The 15012-nt window shown below is 35.6% G+C and overlaps 1 protein-coding gene across 4 annotated transcripts in view; it reads right to left on the bottom strand.

The window, feature by feature from the left end:
- Positions 1-15012, bottom strand: part of grsm (probable aminopeptidase NPEPL1 granny smith protein) — a 171817-nt gene that overhangs the window by 34989 nt on the left and 121816 nt on the right. For all 4 annotated transcript variants that reach the window (XM_090376850.1, XM_090376847.1, XM_090376848.1 and 1 more), the window contains exon 9: positions 4252-4306. In XM_090376850.1, the coding sequence (XP_090232976.1) occupies positions 4252-4306 (55 nt within the window). The remainder of the gene's footprint in view (positions 1-4251; positions 4307-15012) is intronic.

The following is a 15012-nucleotide window of genomic DNA, read 5'->3' as shown; positions in this document are numbered from 1 at the left end:
AATCAAGTGATTGCACTTGTGAAAAATTCTACGTTTTATTCAATTCAACTTGACGAATCAACAGACATAACTAACAAGGCAGTTCTTCTTTGTTTTGTGAGGTTTGATTGAAAAGGAGAATTAAAGGAAGAACTCTGCTGTTCGCTAATCTTGTCGGGTAGAACAACAGGCTCTGAAAATTTCAATGCACTTAATGGTTATTTCCTGAAACACAGTATTGAATGGAAGAAATGTGTTGGGATACGCACAGAGGGTGCCGCAAGCATGACTCGACATTGTTCAGGAGTTGTTGTAAAAGTGAAAGACGTTGGACACCCAGACATCTTGTTTACTTATTGTATTATACATCGTGAGCAACTTGTGGTGAAAATATTATCTCCAGAACTGCACGAAGTACTCTCTGATGTAATTAAAATTGTAAACGAAATTCGCCACAAAGCACTCAATTCTCGAATATTTGAGGCACTTTGTGAAGAAATGGGTTCTCAGCATACTCGTTCTTCTTCACACTGAGGTGATATGGCTGTCGAGGGGCAAAGTACTAACCCGATTGTTTGACCTGCACCACGAAGTCAAGTTATTGTTCCAGCAGCAAAATAATTCGAGGTTCCATGATCTCTTGTCCGACAATGATTGGCTAGCCAAGCTTGCATACCTGGCAGATATTTTTTCTCTGTTAAACGAGCTGAACACATCCTTGAAAGGACAGCTTACGGACGCGTTCACACTCCAAGGCAAAATGGATGCATTTCAAAGGAAGATATTGCTGTGGCAAACGCAGTTGGCTGAAGAAGCTCTGCAAATGTTCCCAAATTTTGATGATTATATGAAACAGGAGGATGTCAACCGACAGGTAATAATTTTTATTTGATTGCACTTACAGTCACTCGCTGACTCTTTTGGTCGTTATTACCCAAAGGAAGAGAACCCCCAGATACGGAAATACGTGGATAATAGATCCATTTTCGGCGAAAATTGAGGACAGTAATTTGAACATGAAAGAAAAAGAAAGCCTAATCGATCTATCATCCGACGACAGTCTCAAAGGTAAATTTCACTTGTCCCTAACAAGATCTCATTTTTGGCTTTCCATAAAAAGTGAGTACCGAGTGAAAAGGCCATCAAAATTTTAATTCCATTCGCAACTACGTATGTGTGAAAAGACATTTTCATCAGTTACGGCAATTAAAAACAAGTACCACTGTCGGCTAGAAATACAAACGGTTCTCCATGTTGCAGTAACGTCATTGGAGCCAAGAATCCAACAGCTTATTTCAAACAAGCAGCAACAAATGTCACACTGCTTATTTTGCTATAATTAATCCTTTATACACCTCTATGTCGAGGTGCACTCGATATTTAATAATTTTTAATATTAATTGTTTGTTAATTCTTTTTTTAATAAAATGAAATTTAAAATGTTTTTTTTTTGCATTTTTCGTAATGAATATATCTGCGTTTATTTATTATACTTTTTTTTATAATTATAAAGCCATTATATTATTAATTATATTAACATTAATGATATCCAATTTTTTGCAAATTACTTGGAGTGCAAAAACAAGTGTAAACATTTCATATTTAGAATGTTACTTTTATGGAAAAAATCATGGAGTGGTCTGTGGGATTCAAAATTTTGAGTTTAGTGGTCCGTGAGGTCTGAAAGGTTGGCGACTGCGGTTATATACTACACTAAGCTTACATTATCTAGTTCGGGATATAACGTATCGTATAACAATGTCAGCAAGTTACGAACAGTAAATCTATGGACACTTAAGTATTAATTAACCTCCAAATCTCGCTGTCTCAATTCAGAATAAACTAAGGATCCTGACTAGATCTATAAGCTACTTATAGAAAATAATTTGATATAACAATTGGTCAATAAAGCAGCTAAATATGGCTAAAAAAAAACTTCTCGTTCAGCGGAGCTGCAACTTGTAACACATGGATTTGTTACCCTTACCAATACTAAGTAATACCTACAAAATCTCTATCTAAGTTAAACTTTAAACTAAGTATCGTAACTAGGAATATAAAGCTACCCTAGAAAATAAGTTAATATGCCAATTTAAGCTAATAAAACAGAAAAAACTTCACTATTCCAGGAGCAGTAAAAAACTTCGCCTGCACAAGGCTACTCTTCTTCTCGAATTTCTAACGAATTTCCAATCAAGTGAGGTTTAGGAAACAAGAGAAGTTTTGGCAATTTAGAAAGGAGGAATGGAGAAATTCAGTAAAAAGAAAATAAAACATTTTTTATCAATTTATTTTGTATAAAAGGATTCATGCTGATTCTTTTCATGGGCAAGTTGGAAAGTGAGTATTGTACATGCCTATTTCAGCATGACTGTATCCATATTGTAACACCAGATAAGATTATTTATTATTTATTTATTTTTAACATATCTACTCAGTTGAATCGTATGCTTTTCTAGGAGCATGAATTGGTTGAGGGTTGGAATGCTAGAAGAAAATTACAGGTGCAGAAACCAGGTGAAAGGAACAGAAATTAAGATTATAACCGTGAAAGTTGTTAAAGCCATACATTGTTTTAGTAATGCAGATTGGTTGAGGGTTATGAAGCCAGAAGATGTAGACAATATAGAATACAATACTGTATACACAATTCACAGATACCTCACGACCTTAGTTGTTTGGTGCAAAAATATGACCTTTTAACTACTATCTTCCATGCTAACTAAATGTCTTTTGGAGTACCATCCTTTAGGAGTATCAAGAACTACCACCGGCCTTGGTGTAAACACCTAACTAGACCAGAGAGCCTTTTAATGTAGGGGATTTGGACTCCAATTTTGACCCTTACGATCTCCAGGGAAGCTTACCTACCTACACTTAACCCATCCACAGTACTAGCCTACTACAAATTTTTTTCAATTAAAACTATAGTGCAGATTGCAAACATCAAAAGATGTGCATTACCCAGCCAGCATCCATAATGATCTCTACTTTTAGTCTCTGGAAAAACTCCTCATCCCCCACCACCCTTCCCACGTGTATGTCTTTAAAAAATGTAACTTACAGAAGTGAAAGTAAAGTGTGAACAAGGTTTCTTTTGTATCCCAATCTTTAACCTATCTGTGGCATTTTTTTTTTAAAATAAGATTTCCTAAAAAAATAGATAGTATGTACATTAAAAAACAAAGGCGATTGTACGCCCCATCAAAAATATAAAATATCAAGGATGGTATTGTGATCACTAAATTCACCATTTACAGCACGGCACGTTAAAAGTTTGCATTTTCTGTCTTACTTTGCCATAGTGAATTCTCCCAAAGAATTCACTATAGTGAATTATAGTGAATTCATTATAGTGAATTCTCCCAAAGAATTCACTATAGTGAATTATAGTGAATTCATTATAGTGAATTCTCCCAAAGAATTCACTATAGTGAATTATAGTGAATTCATTATAGTGAATTCTCCCAAAGAATTCACTGAATCGTTGTACTACTTGTCTTTCACCAAATTGTCATTCACCAAAGTGTCATGCACCAAATTTTTGCATATAGTGAATTCATGCACTGAACTGTTGAACAATAAATTGTCTTGCAATGAACTGACATGATTCTGTCACTACACTATACTGGCTAGTGCATATGTAACTTGCTAGTATAAGACTGAACAGTTCCAGATTTCACTTCATTAAAAAAAAGAAAAAAAAAAAAAGCAAACTACAAAGAGCTTGCTGAAAAATCTGAATGGCATGAAATTGTACCTGAGAGTACATTGCAAAATTGCCTCTCACTTGATTTTTTAGTTGTTGGTTGATGTGAGTGGGCAGCGTTGTTTCTATCAAGATATTCAAGAGAAATGGGGAAGAGGTACCAGCAGTGGGATGGTTAATTACATCTGGCGTTTTGCTCAGAGTAATCACATGATCTCAAAAGAAAGACATTTAAATGTTCATTTTTTGACTAAAGTGTTACTACTTTTTTCTCTTCATTGCAATTTACTTATGGACTTTTGTTTCTTCTTTCTGAAAGGTAGATATACTCTGATAATAAATATGAATGTAGTATACACACAAATTCTTTTTTTTTTTTTTTTTATGTTTGGAAAGACTAGAGATGCAACGAAAAAACTAACTTCAATCCATAATTAGAATATTCAACAACAAAGAAAATAAGAAAAAATGGAATATCTTTAAAAATAAATTGTTCCGCACTGTTATATAAATCTGTAAAGTTTATAAATTTTACAATAAATACAATGGATCAAAATTCTTACCCCATCACTGAGTACAAGCCTCCCCTCAGCATCAGTGTTGTTAACTTCTACAGTCCTAAAATGAATTTCAGATTACCTTCAAGATAACTTTTTTTTAAAATACAGGAACCCACAGTCAATATATTTATAACCTACTTTAGTTTAAATCTATAAAATCAGAAATTAACAGAAAATAATTTCAAAAAAGGCTTAGCTATATATAGCTCATCTACAAAGAAGAGAATTAATCAAGAAAATAAAAAATATAAAAGAAAAACCCTTGCATACAATACCTTATGTTAACAATGACATTTTGCTAATCTGTAGAAGATTAAACAGCATACTCAAAATACAAGATGAGTCAATAAAATCACCACTTATGGAAAAGTTTTTTTTTTTTTTTTTTTAAATAAGAATTTTGAACATACGAAGAACATGCACAAAAGATATGGTATAAATTCTCCTTGGTTTAATACAGTTAGGGAAGGATGTTATGTGGTTCTTTTCCATTAAGATTATTATTAAGTATATTACTACTCTTATATCATGTGAAATTAATAATATAGTTTATTAAGCTATTCGCCTAAACTACTATACATTAAGGTAACGTTTCAGGTATCTTAATGATACCCATCATCAGCAGCAGTACAGTCTGATGATGGGTATTGGTAAGCTACCTGAAACGTTACCTTAATGTATAGTAGTTTAGGCAAATAGCTAAATAAACTATATTATTAATTTCATGTGGTATAAGAGCGATAATATATTTAGTAATAATTTCCTTGGTTTGTTTTTTCCAAATTAACGACTATAAATTAATCAGTCAAAGCTGAAAATAATTACATCATTTTGATTTTTTTCCCCTAAATTTGTAAAGCTTCTAGGCTTATGTGGAATTGGTAAATTCCACATAAGCCTAGATATTCACTTCAGAAAGGAGATTATTATCCCTATAGAAAGCACTTGGGATACTGATAATATCCCATTGGTCAGAAATATTTGTGCAAGGACAGAGTGGCTAATCATGCTCAAACTTTTAAGCACCTTTCAGATTAGTCATTATCGTTGATTTGGTAATTAAGAATTCTAAGTGGAATTTAAATTACCAAAACAAATATGCGAGACGCCTTGGGATCCCTCCTCTTAAGATATTCTACACGTACTATGCCTGGCAAGTGATGTTTTTGTGTTTTGATATGTATTATTGTTTGATTGCTATTTTTGGATGAAAGAAACTGCAAAATACATTTTTTTAAATATGTATCTGATTTTATTTTTAATTTTCAAACCAGTTATTTTCAGGAATAAAAACTGTGATAAATAATTATAAAAAAATATACTTTCAACAGCATTAAAAAAAATTGCCATTAGCAGGGCTACTGGAGTATTAGAAATTTTGTAGGGCTCTGGGAAATAAATTGTGGGACCGTTATTTAAAAAAAAAAAAAAAAAGTATATTAACGAAAAACCAGCAATTAAATTAACATTGTTTTATTTTAAATATGTTGCATATACCTCATCAAATTTATTTATGTGACTATAACACTAACCCATTACAGTCCAGCATTATTTCCACTCTTTTCCCCGTGCAGTCTAGCTCTAACAATAAAAAAGTTACTAGTTGAAATGTGATGCTTAAATATTTTTGAACATCACATTTCAAGCGATGTAGGCTAATATATAAAACAGCATGGCAAAACATTTTAAAAGCTCTGATACAATATTTCTTCCCAAAGAAAACATTTACAAAATTTTCCATCCAGACAATCAATATTTTTTACTTTAGAGACTGCTTTGAATTTCTTTTGTTTGTCCCTATGTGGGTGGACAGAGATGCAACATGCAAAATATCTGCAGAAATGTCTTCCTGTTAAATACGTTCTTAAAAAATAGAATTCTGTCTGTTCATTCGTCAGACCAATGTTTCGTTATATTTTTAATTTAATCCCATGTTGATAATAACATAAAAAACTCTTTGTTTCTTTAGTGAAACTAAAACTCAGTTATGCCATACGGAAGAGTTGGAAACCACCTTATTTGTAAGTTTCCTTTTTTCTCTTTTTTTTAAATCTCCATTTCTTCATAAGAAAGGCCAATTTGGGAGGTGAGAGGAGAGGGAAAAAAAAAAAAAAAAAAAAAACGCAATGCTGTCTGCTGTCAACAATAGAATATAAACTATAATGGGGACTTAGCTTTACTGATAATTTATAGTAATTATAAATGGATGGTAGTATAATACAGTGGGAAAACAAATTTCATAATTGGAAGTGCTGATGGTCCTGGTAGTTCTGACATCTGACTAGAAGAGGACTAAAAAAAAGAAAGAAAGAAAAAAATAAAAAAAATTGCCTGCCTTTAAGAATTGAATATAAACATCAATGAACATTGATTTAGCTTTTCAGATTGTTTATATGAAATGTATATAAATGGCAGTACAATATACATAGATGTATATAGATGGCAATACAATAATGTGCCAGCACAGCAGGAAACAAATTCCATAATCAGAAATGCCAATGTTTGGGGTTGTGGTGGTATCTATGAATTGTAAAAAAACAATAATCTACAGCATATCTTGCCATAAAGTACAATACAGCATGTACATTTTCAAATAACAGACAGGGACAGATTCCATAAAAGCTATAAATTATCAATACTTACCAACCCCAATTTTGAACTTATTTTTAATAATGTGTGTTGTGCTATTTTGCTAAATAACATTAAATTCATTATTAAATATATATGAGCAATACAGTTTCATTTTTGATGGCTAATCTTTCAACTGGAAGAAAGGAGGGAAGAATTCTTCTTATATTGGGCTGGTTTATTTAAAGAATGAATGCATATGGTCAGTTGCATAACTTGCTTTTTTCCTCTTCTAAAATTAAAAAGACTGCTGTACAAAACATGTACTGTTCACATAAAAGGCTGCCATACAAACTGGAAACTGGAGTATTAGGGGCAAGTTACAGCTATGGACAAAGGGATGGCTGATTGGGAGAAGTCAAAGAGTGGTTATCAATGGGTATTGATTTTCTTCAATTACTGTTATTAGTGAAGTTCCCTGGGATTCAGTGCTGAACCCATATTGTTTTCTGTATTTATTAATGATACTGATGAGGTATATCAGGCTTAATGTCTAAGTTTGCAGATGATACAAAGGCTGGCGGGTTGGTTAATGACAGTAATCACAGTGAGCTACTGCAACAAGATTCTAGGGAAAATTAGGTCAATGGGCTGAGAAATGACAATTGAGGGTTTAACAAATGCAATGTACTGCAATATAGGTAGCAGTAACCTATTAAATAATTTGCATATGTCCCTCTGTCCAGAACACTCTGAACTTCAATAATTCAAAGACTATACAAGCTTTTCACTCTATTCCTTTTGCAATAGGTTCTATTTAGCAATAAAATTGAGGGGGAGGGGGAATCCAAAACAATTTCCAACCAATTTTCAAATACCTTGAGAAATTGATTTAGCTCTCAGGGAAACTAACTTGCCATTGACTTTGAAGAGAAGACAATTTCTTAGCTTTTGTGATCACAATCAAGAAGGTTGGCTATTTTGCTCGTGGACAACTTTACGTAGTTTCCAGTTTACAGGTCTAGATAATTTTTGTGCAATAATTGTTATTTTATTAAAGGACGATATAGTCATACAGGTAAAAAATTATCAAATTTCATTTTTACCAGAGTCCACCACAATAACACCTTACCCAGCAGCAAAGGGAGCCAAGGGAAAAGTTTTACTTCGATATTAATCTTTATTTCTTCTCTGAAACAGTTTTGACAATATTCCCAGAATAACACACCAACTGTAGTACCACACTTATGGTAATGGAGAATGAAAGAGACCTGGTAATTATGGAGTCAGATATGAAGTTTTCTGAGCCAGGCAAATGGACTGCTAGGACATCTCATAAGATTTTGTCAATGTTATAGGGGAATTTTTCCAGGAGGGATTAAAAGGTGATTATCCCATTGTATAAGACAATGGTTAGGCTACATCTTGAGTAATGCATACAAGTCTGGAAAGCTCATTTTTAGGAAGGATGTGGATCTGCTAGAACAGGTGCAGAGAAGAGTAAAATGACTGGTTTGTTTGTTAGTTTGTTATTTGGTTTAGGAGCATTAGCAACTAAGGCCATATTCCTCCGGGAATATGCGGCGGTCATTCCCTGACCCTTCCACATCCTCCGTATTTGGTGGTGACGGGATCTTTTTTTTTTTTTTTTTTTTGTTTGTTAGTTGTTGGCGCATCAGCTTCTGTGGTGGCTATAATGCACCTCCCAAGGTTTTTGCACTACTCTGATCCAAGTCCGAGGCGGGATTCAAACCCGCGGCCTTTGGGTTGCCAGGCAGGCACTTTACCCACCCGGCTGTGACGGGATCGAACCCCAGTTATTTGGTTTGCTCCTAAAAACCAAATAACAACAACAGCAATTCTTGCTGTTGTTGTTATTTGGTTTTTTTTTTTTTAGGAGCATTAGCAACTAAGGCCATATTGCTCCGGGGATATGCGGTGGTAATTCCCTGACCTTTCCGCATCCTCCGTATTTGGTGGTCACGGGCTTGAACCCCGGTCTAATCAAGAAGCGTGTGCTACGCACTGCTGCTCCTGCCCACCTGGCTACAGAGGCACCTAACAACAAGACTGGTGAGGGGAACAAAAGAGTGCTCTTACCAAGAAAAATTTCAGTTCTGCAAATTGCAGCATCTGGAAACTAGGTACCTACAAGAAGATCTAATTGAGGTGTTTAAAGTTTTGAATGGATTGAGTAAGCTCAATGCTGACAACATCTTTCCTCTCGCTAACACACACAATCATTTGCCACTACTAATACTAAATCTGTAACTGTTCAAAAGAGCAATTTTATTTTGAACATGCAGCTTCTTGATGTCAGAAACCATCTTTATTTCAATACTTAATGCTTACTGTTTTGTTTAAAACACTATACTCTTTTAATGCACTCACTTTTTACAGTTTGGGTAGTAAGAATATGTACACAGAATTGCGTATCAATTTTTACACAAAATCATAGCTGCCATCTTTTGACTCAATAATTTGGAGATCAAGTATTTGTAAGCAGGAAGAAAACAGGAGGTTTTTTGCAAAAGGTAGTATGTATTCCCAAAAAAAAAAAAAAAAAAAAAACACACACACAACAGGAGATTTTTTGCAAAAGGTAGGAGTGCTTTCCAAAAAAACAAGAGGAAAATGGGAGATTTTTCACAAAAAGTAGGTTTTTTAAATTCTCCACTGCATCAGAATTTAAATTTCACAGTTTATATTAAAATACAGCCATTGTTTATGTTCTGTTCATAAGCCATGGTTCTGCTCGATTTCCAAAGCTTCACCAGAAAGAGAAAATCCAAATACACTTTTTGTTTTTCTAATCTGGCTGAATATTCTCTCAAACTCAAGCACTGCAATGAACAACTCTTATTAAAATGATAAGTATGTCTTGGGATAATTTGATATACTTCAAGTTTCCTTTTGCATTTGTCAGTTCCACAATCAAATCACTACATCAATTCTTCCTTCTTTCATAATAGCATCTGGTAGATTATCACAATGTGACTGACAATTGATGCTTCAAAACATCTGTTTCATTGATTTCTTTATATCTAATGATGGCAAGAGGTGCTGGAAACCTATCCACAAAAAAATTTCAAATTCGAAAATAATGCACTGCCAGTGATGAAATTTGTGATATCTCAGTATTTATAAGAACATAATTTTTCAATAGGAACTTGTGCACCATGTAACCACATACAGGCCATAAAGTACTTCCTCATGGAGTAAAAGAGCAGAATCTTCTTTTAGACTCCACAACTCTGGCAGGGTTGACCGGCAACTCCGGTCAACCCTCACCTCTTCCATCATGCAGTATGACTGATGACTTTTGAGGTTATGCTGAACATCATAGCGAGATCTAATCTTCCTTACATTTCGAGGGTACAACTCTAAAACGGTGTTCACAGGCCGGCCGCTAGTTAGTACACTGGACCGAACCTATTGGTAACTCTTTAGGAGGCTTCCAGATCAGCTAGCGTATAATCTTGCTACCTTTACTCTGCCAGATAGCGACTGGAGGGAGTCCGAGTAGTGTGTATTATCTCCAGGTAATTCTCCAGTGGGGCAAAGATAACTTTGCCCCACTGGAGTTGATTTCAATCCTTCTAAAACTCAGTCTTGTCTTATATCTCGCAAAAAAGGATTCTTCTGCTCCTATGCTTATCTTTGGTGACACTCCGATTTCTAGGCAAAATGATATATCTCTTTTGGGGATTACCCTGACTTCTAATCTCTCTTGGCACAAGCACATTACAAATATTGCTTCCCCTGCATCTAAAAAACTTGGTTTTCTCTTTCGTTCTCGGCGTTACGTTTCTTCCAAACAGCTGTTCACTCTGTACAAATCACAAATCCGTCCTACCATGGAATATTGTTCCCACATCTGGGGCAGTGCCCCCAAAACCTCTCTCTCTCAGGCTTCTAGATTCCATTCAGAAGAATGGCAGTTAGGTTAATTAATAACTCCTCTCTAACAGAGTCTCTCCATTCTCTGTCTCATAGATGTGCTGTTTCTGCTGCATGCCTTTTCTACAGATACTTCCATTGGCTTCTATAATTCCCGCTCTCTCTTTCAAAACAGTCCGAACACATGCCGCCACCAGTCAACATCCATTTACTGTCCAACTTCAAACTCACAGAACCAACTTTTCATCTTCCTCGTTTATTCATTCAACTACCGTTTTCTGGAAAAACCTTCCTTCATATGTATTTCCTGAAAATTAGTCTACAGAAGTTCAACCTCCAACTGAAGCATGGTACTAATTACTATAGGTTCTAATACCTCACGAATGTTTGGGGTTTTCATAAAAAAAAAAAAAAAAAAGTAAAAATGCCTATGACTAAGTCAGTATCATCCATCGCCTGGTTTAGTCTGCTATGTAACCAATTTCCAAAATGGAAGTGGAAGAATTGAAAACTGTTGGTAAATTAAATTTGCCCATAACATTACTCAACATACGTCACAACTATGTAATGACTTCAGTAGATGGATGTGAGGTACATTAGATTGAAGAGCTATGTTCGGATTTTCAAATATTGGCATAACATTTAAAAGAAACAAGAAAATTGCTTTATTCAAGCCAGAAGAGAGAAACATGAACAGACTTTCTGCACGAGCAAGGACAGCATGCCTAGAATTATCAGCTTGACTGGCATGTTTAGAACTGCTTTTACCAGAAGTCTACAATTCAATTCATCTTGAGTTCATCAATCTGGCCTACTTCAAAACTTTTGAATCACAAAATGGATCTGAACATGGATCAGTGTCACTCACTAGTGATCACTTGTACTTTTCAATTTGGTATCTCTGAAAAGTGCTCATATTGCTTTTGTTACCACTTATAACCTCTTCTTTAAACAGACTTGCCCAAGGATGCCACTATCCTAAAAAATCTTTTTTTTTTACTTCAGTGGCATGAGCCAGTTGAAACTGTTTAAATCTGTCTTTCCTTTTAGCACTTCTCTCTTCACAGGTAGTAAATTTCTGGCAAGTATTTGTCCAGTCACTGGAAGGCATGCAGCTCCCTTTCCAGCATATAAATTAATAAGATGACAAGGATTACCACCAAGTGCTCAATCTCCTTTTTTTAATACCCTTGTTATACCAGTTTTTAGGAGTAACAGTACCCTTGTTACCCCAACTATAACAGGTACATTATCAAGACTAAGTGTCAGACAGTTTTTTTGAAAGAATTCCACACGCTTTCAGTTTATTCAGAAGATGCTCAACATTGTACCCTGTAAAGTCAACTTGCAATGCTAGCAATGAGATTTGATTTGATTTGACAATTATTTTTATTACAAAACAATGGGATATAGCTTGGAATCACTCTGATTACTGCTACCTGCAATAACTGAAAACGGTCCATTTTTAGAGCTATCACCGCTGCTTCTTTCCATATCTGTGCAACTTCACTAACTATGCCTAATATTTTTGTTCTTCCAAGACCATATTTTTCGTTACCTCGCCGTGAGGAAACACATTTCTGAACAACACACCTACATCATCAGTAAACCTGAGAAAAATATTATATGACAAAAGATCCAAATAATTTGCAAACGTCTGATTATATCACATTTCCCACTACAAGATATTTAAATATCACAACTACATATGGCATACAAGGCACATGTTACTTTTTTTTTCTGATTTCAAAATACATGGAAAATCTTGCATGTATGTCTTCTGAAATTTTATTGGTTTCGTTTGGTTTTTTTTAGGAGCATTATCAACTAAGGCCATATTACTCTGGGGATATGCGGTGGTCATTCCCTGACCTTTTCACATCCTCTGTATTTGGTGGTCACGGGCTCGAACCCCGGTCTAATCAAGAAGCGTGTGCTATGCACTGCTGCTCCTGCCCACCTGGCTACGGAGGCATCTGAAATTTTATGTTTTTTTCACTGGCATCTTACTGAAAGACTGTTAATTAGTTTCACGCCACAAAGTCTGATGAAATATCACACATTACTGTGAACAATGCTATTACTGTGTGTTTCTGTTTTGCAATGTAGACTACCTGATGACCAATACATTAACAAAGAGTAGAAATTTGCAAAAAAAAAAAAAAAAAAAAAAAATACCAATTTTAACATAGTTTTATTTACTTTTTCTTTGTGAAAAGATGGATATAGGTCAAATTGAATAAAAAAAAGGCTTCTTTATGATATATCCAGAGTTGGCAGCCATGCAAGATACATAACAAATCAAATATGCAACATGCACACGAAACCCATGTGGCATGTGAATTTTGTGTGCAAAACTTGGAATTTTCATGTGCATAATGGCAGACAAGGTGCTAAATAAATATAACTAGAAATGTGCACTGTAAGGTAGTGTGTTAGCATTATCATTAGTAGAGGCATATGATGCAAGAAAGCAAGCTTATTCAGCATCAGCCAAAAAAAAAAAAAAAAAAAAGCACAACCACTACTCCCATTTCACCCCTCCGTTCGTTCGAAATACCTGTCCAGCTGAGCCTTAAATTTGTTTAGGCTATCAACTTCAACAACAAGTGATGGAAGTCTATTCCACAAACCAACTGCCCGCTGGCTAAAGGCAAATTTCCGCACGTCTATCTTACATCTGTCTTTCCTCAATTTGAATTTATGCCCTCTCAGGTGATTATTCTGAGCTAGAGGAAGAATCCCATCAGCACTGAGCATGCTCAAACCATTCAGGGCTTTATACACCTCTATCAGATCACCTCGCTGGTGCCTAGTCCCCAGACACTGTAATTTCCAAAACTTAAGCCTTTCTTCGTAAGAGCACCCCTTTGTTCCATTCACTAATCTTGTTGCCCTTCTCTGCTCGTTCCAGCAGCTCTACATCCTTCTTGAAATGAGGCCTCCAGACCTGTATACAGTACTCAAGGTGTGGCCTGACCATTGCCTTATACAAGGGAATAATCACATCCTTATCCCTGCTGGAAAAATTCCTGTATATCATTGACAATACTCCATGAGCTACTCTTGCAGCCCGTCTGCACTGCTCAGAGAACTTCATATCTGCCTGCACAACCATCCCCAAGTCCCTTTCATTCTCTACCACTGTCAGTGTAATACCACAGAGTTGATACGTGGCTCTGGGATTGCTGTTTCCCATGTGTAGTACTTTACATTTGTCAATGTTAAACTTCATTTGCCACCTCTCAGCCCATCTGCTCAATCTTTCCAGATCCTGTTGCAGCAGAATAGTGTCAGTAGTGCCCTTGACAACCCTGCCAACCTTTGTATCGTCTGCAAACTTGGACATTAAGCTTGACATACCATCATCAATATCATTTATAAATACAGAAAACAAAGGACCCAACACTGAACCCTGAGGGACTCCACTAATAACATTAGTCCACGATGAGCAGTGTCCATTGATTACCACTCTGTCTTCTCCCCCCTCAACCATAGCACTCTCTGTCTTCTCCCCCTTTATCCATAGCAGCAATTTGCCTCCAATGTCACACTGCTCCAATTTGTGCAGCAGTCTTCCATGCGCAACAGTATCAAAAGCCTTTCTAAGATCCAAATATATAATATCAAAGTTATTCCCTGCATCCAGTTCTTTTGTGACTACATCATAGTATCCAATCAAATTGGTCAGACAAGACCTGCCCTTAACAAAACCATGCTGTGTCTGAGCTATAACTGAATTCTTGTCCAGATGATCCTGCAGTGCTTCTTTAACCAGTGCCTCCATTAATTTTACTGGAACCGAAGTTAAACTAACAGGTCTATAATTACTTGTGTCAGCCTTTGATCCTCCTTTGTGAATTGGGGTTACATTTGCACATCTCCAGTCTATGGGTACCTCCCCTGAGTCCAAAGAAGCTCTCATAATTATGGCTAGGGGTTTGCTTACTTCCTTTGCTGCCTCCTTTAATATAACTGGATAGATCCCATTCACCCCAGGTGCTTTTTTTATGTTTATCCTCAACAATTTCTCCTCCACTTTCCTCTCAGTTATTAGAAAATCATCTAGCTCACTGCCAATGTTTACTTCACCTACGACATTCCCCTTCCTGAATAACTCCTGATGTGTGAATGTAGATGCAAAATACTCGTTTAGATTGGTAGCCACCTGAGCAGGACCCTCAACTGTTGAACCATCAACATCCAGTGGACCAATTTGATTCATCCCTTTCCTTCTTGAGTTTAAATAGGTAAAGAACTCTTTTCTGATTTTCTTTGCATCCTTTGCCAAGGATT

Source organism: Mastigoproctus giganteus, chromosome 7 (genome assembly GCF_048544385.1).
Source record: "Mastigoproctus giganteus isolate SK-2022 chromosome 7, ASM4854438v1, whole genome shotgun sequence".
NCBI lineage: Eukaryota > Metazoa > Arthropoda > Arachnida > Uropygi > Thelyphonidae > Mastigoproctus > Mastigoproctus giganteus.
This window is presented reverse-complemented; position numbering and strand designations above follow the sequence as displayed.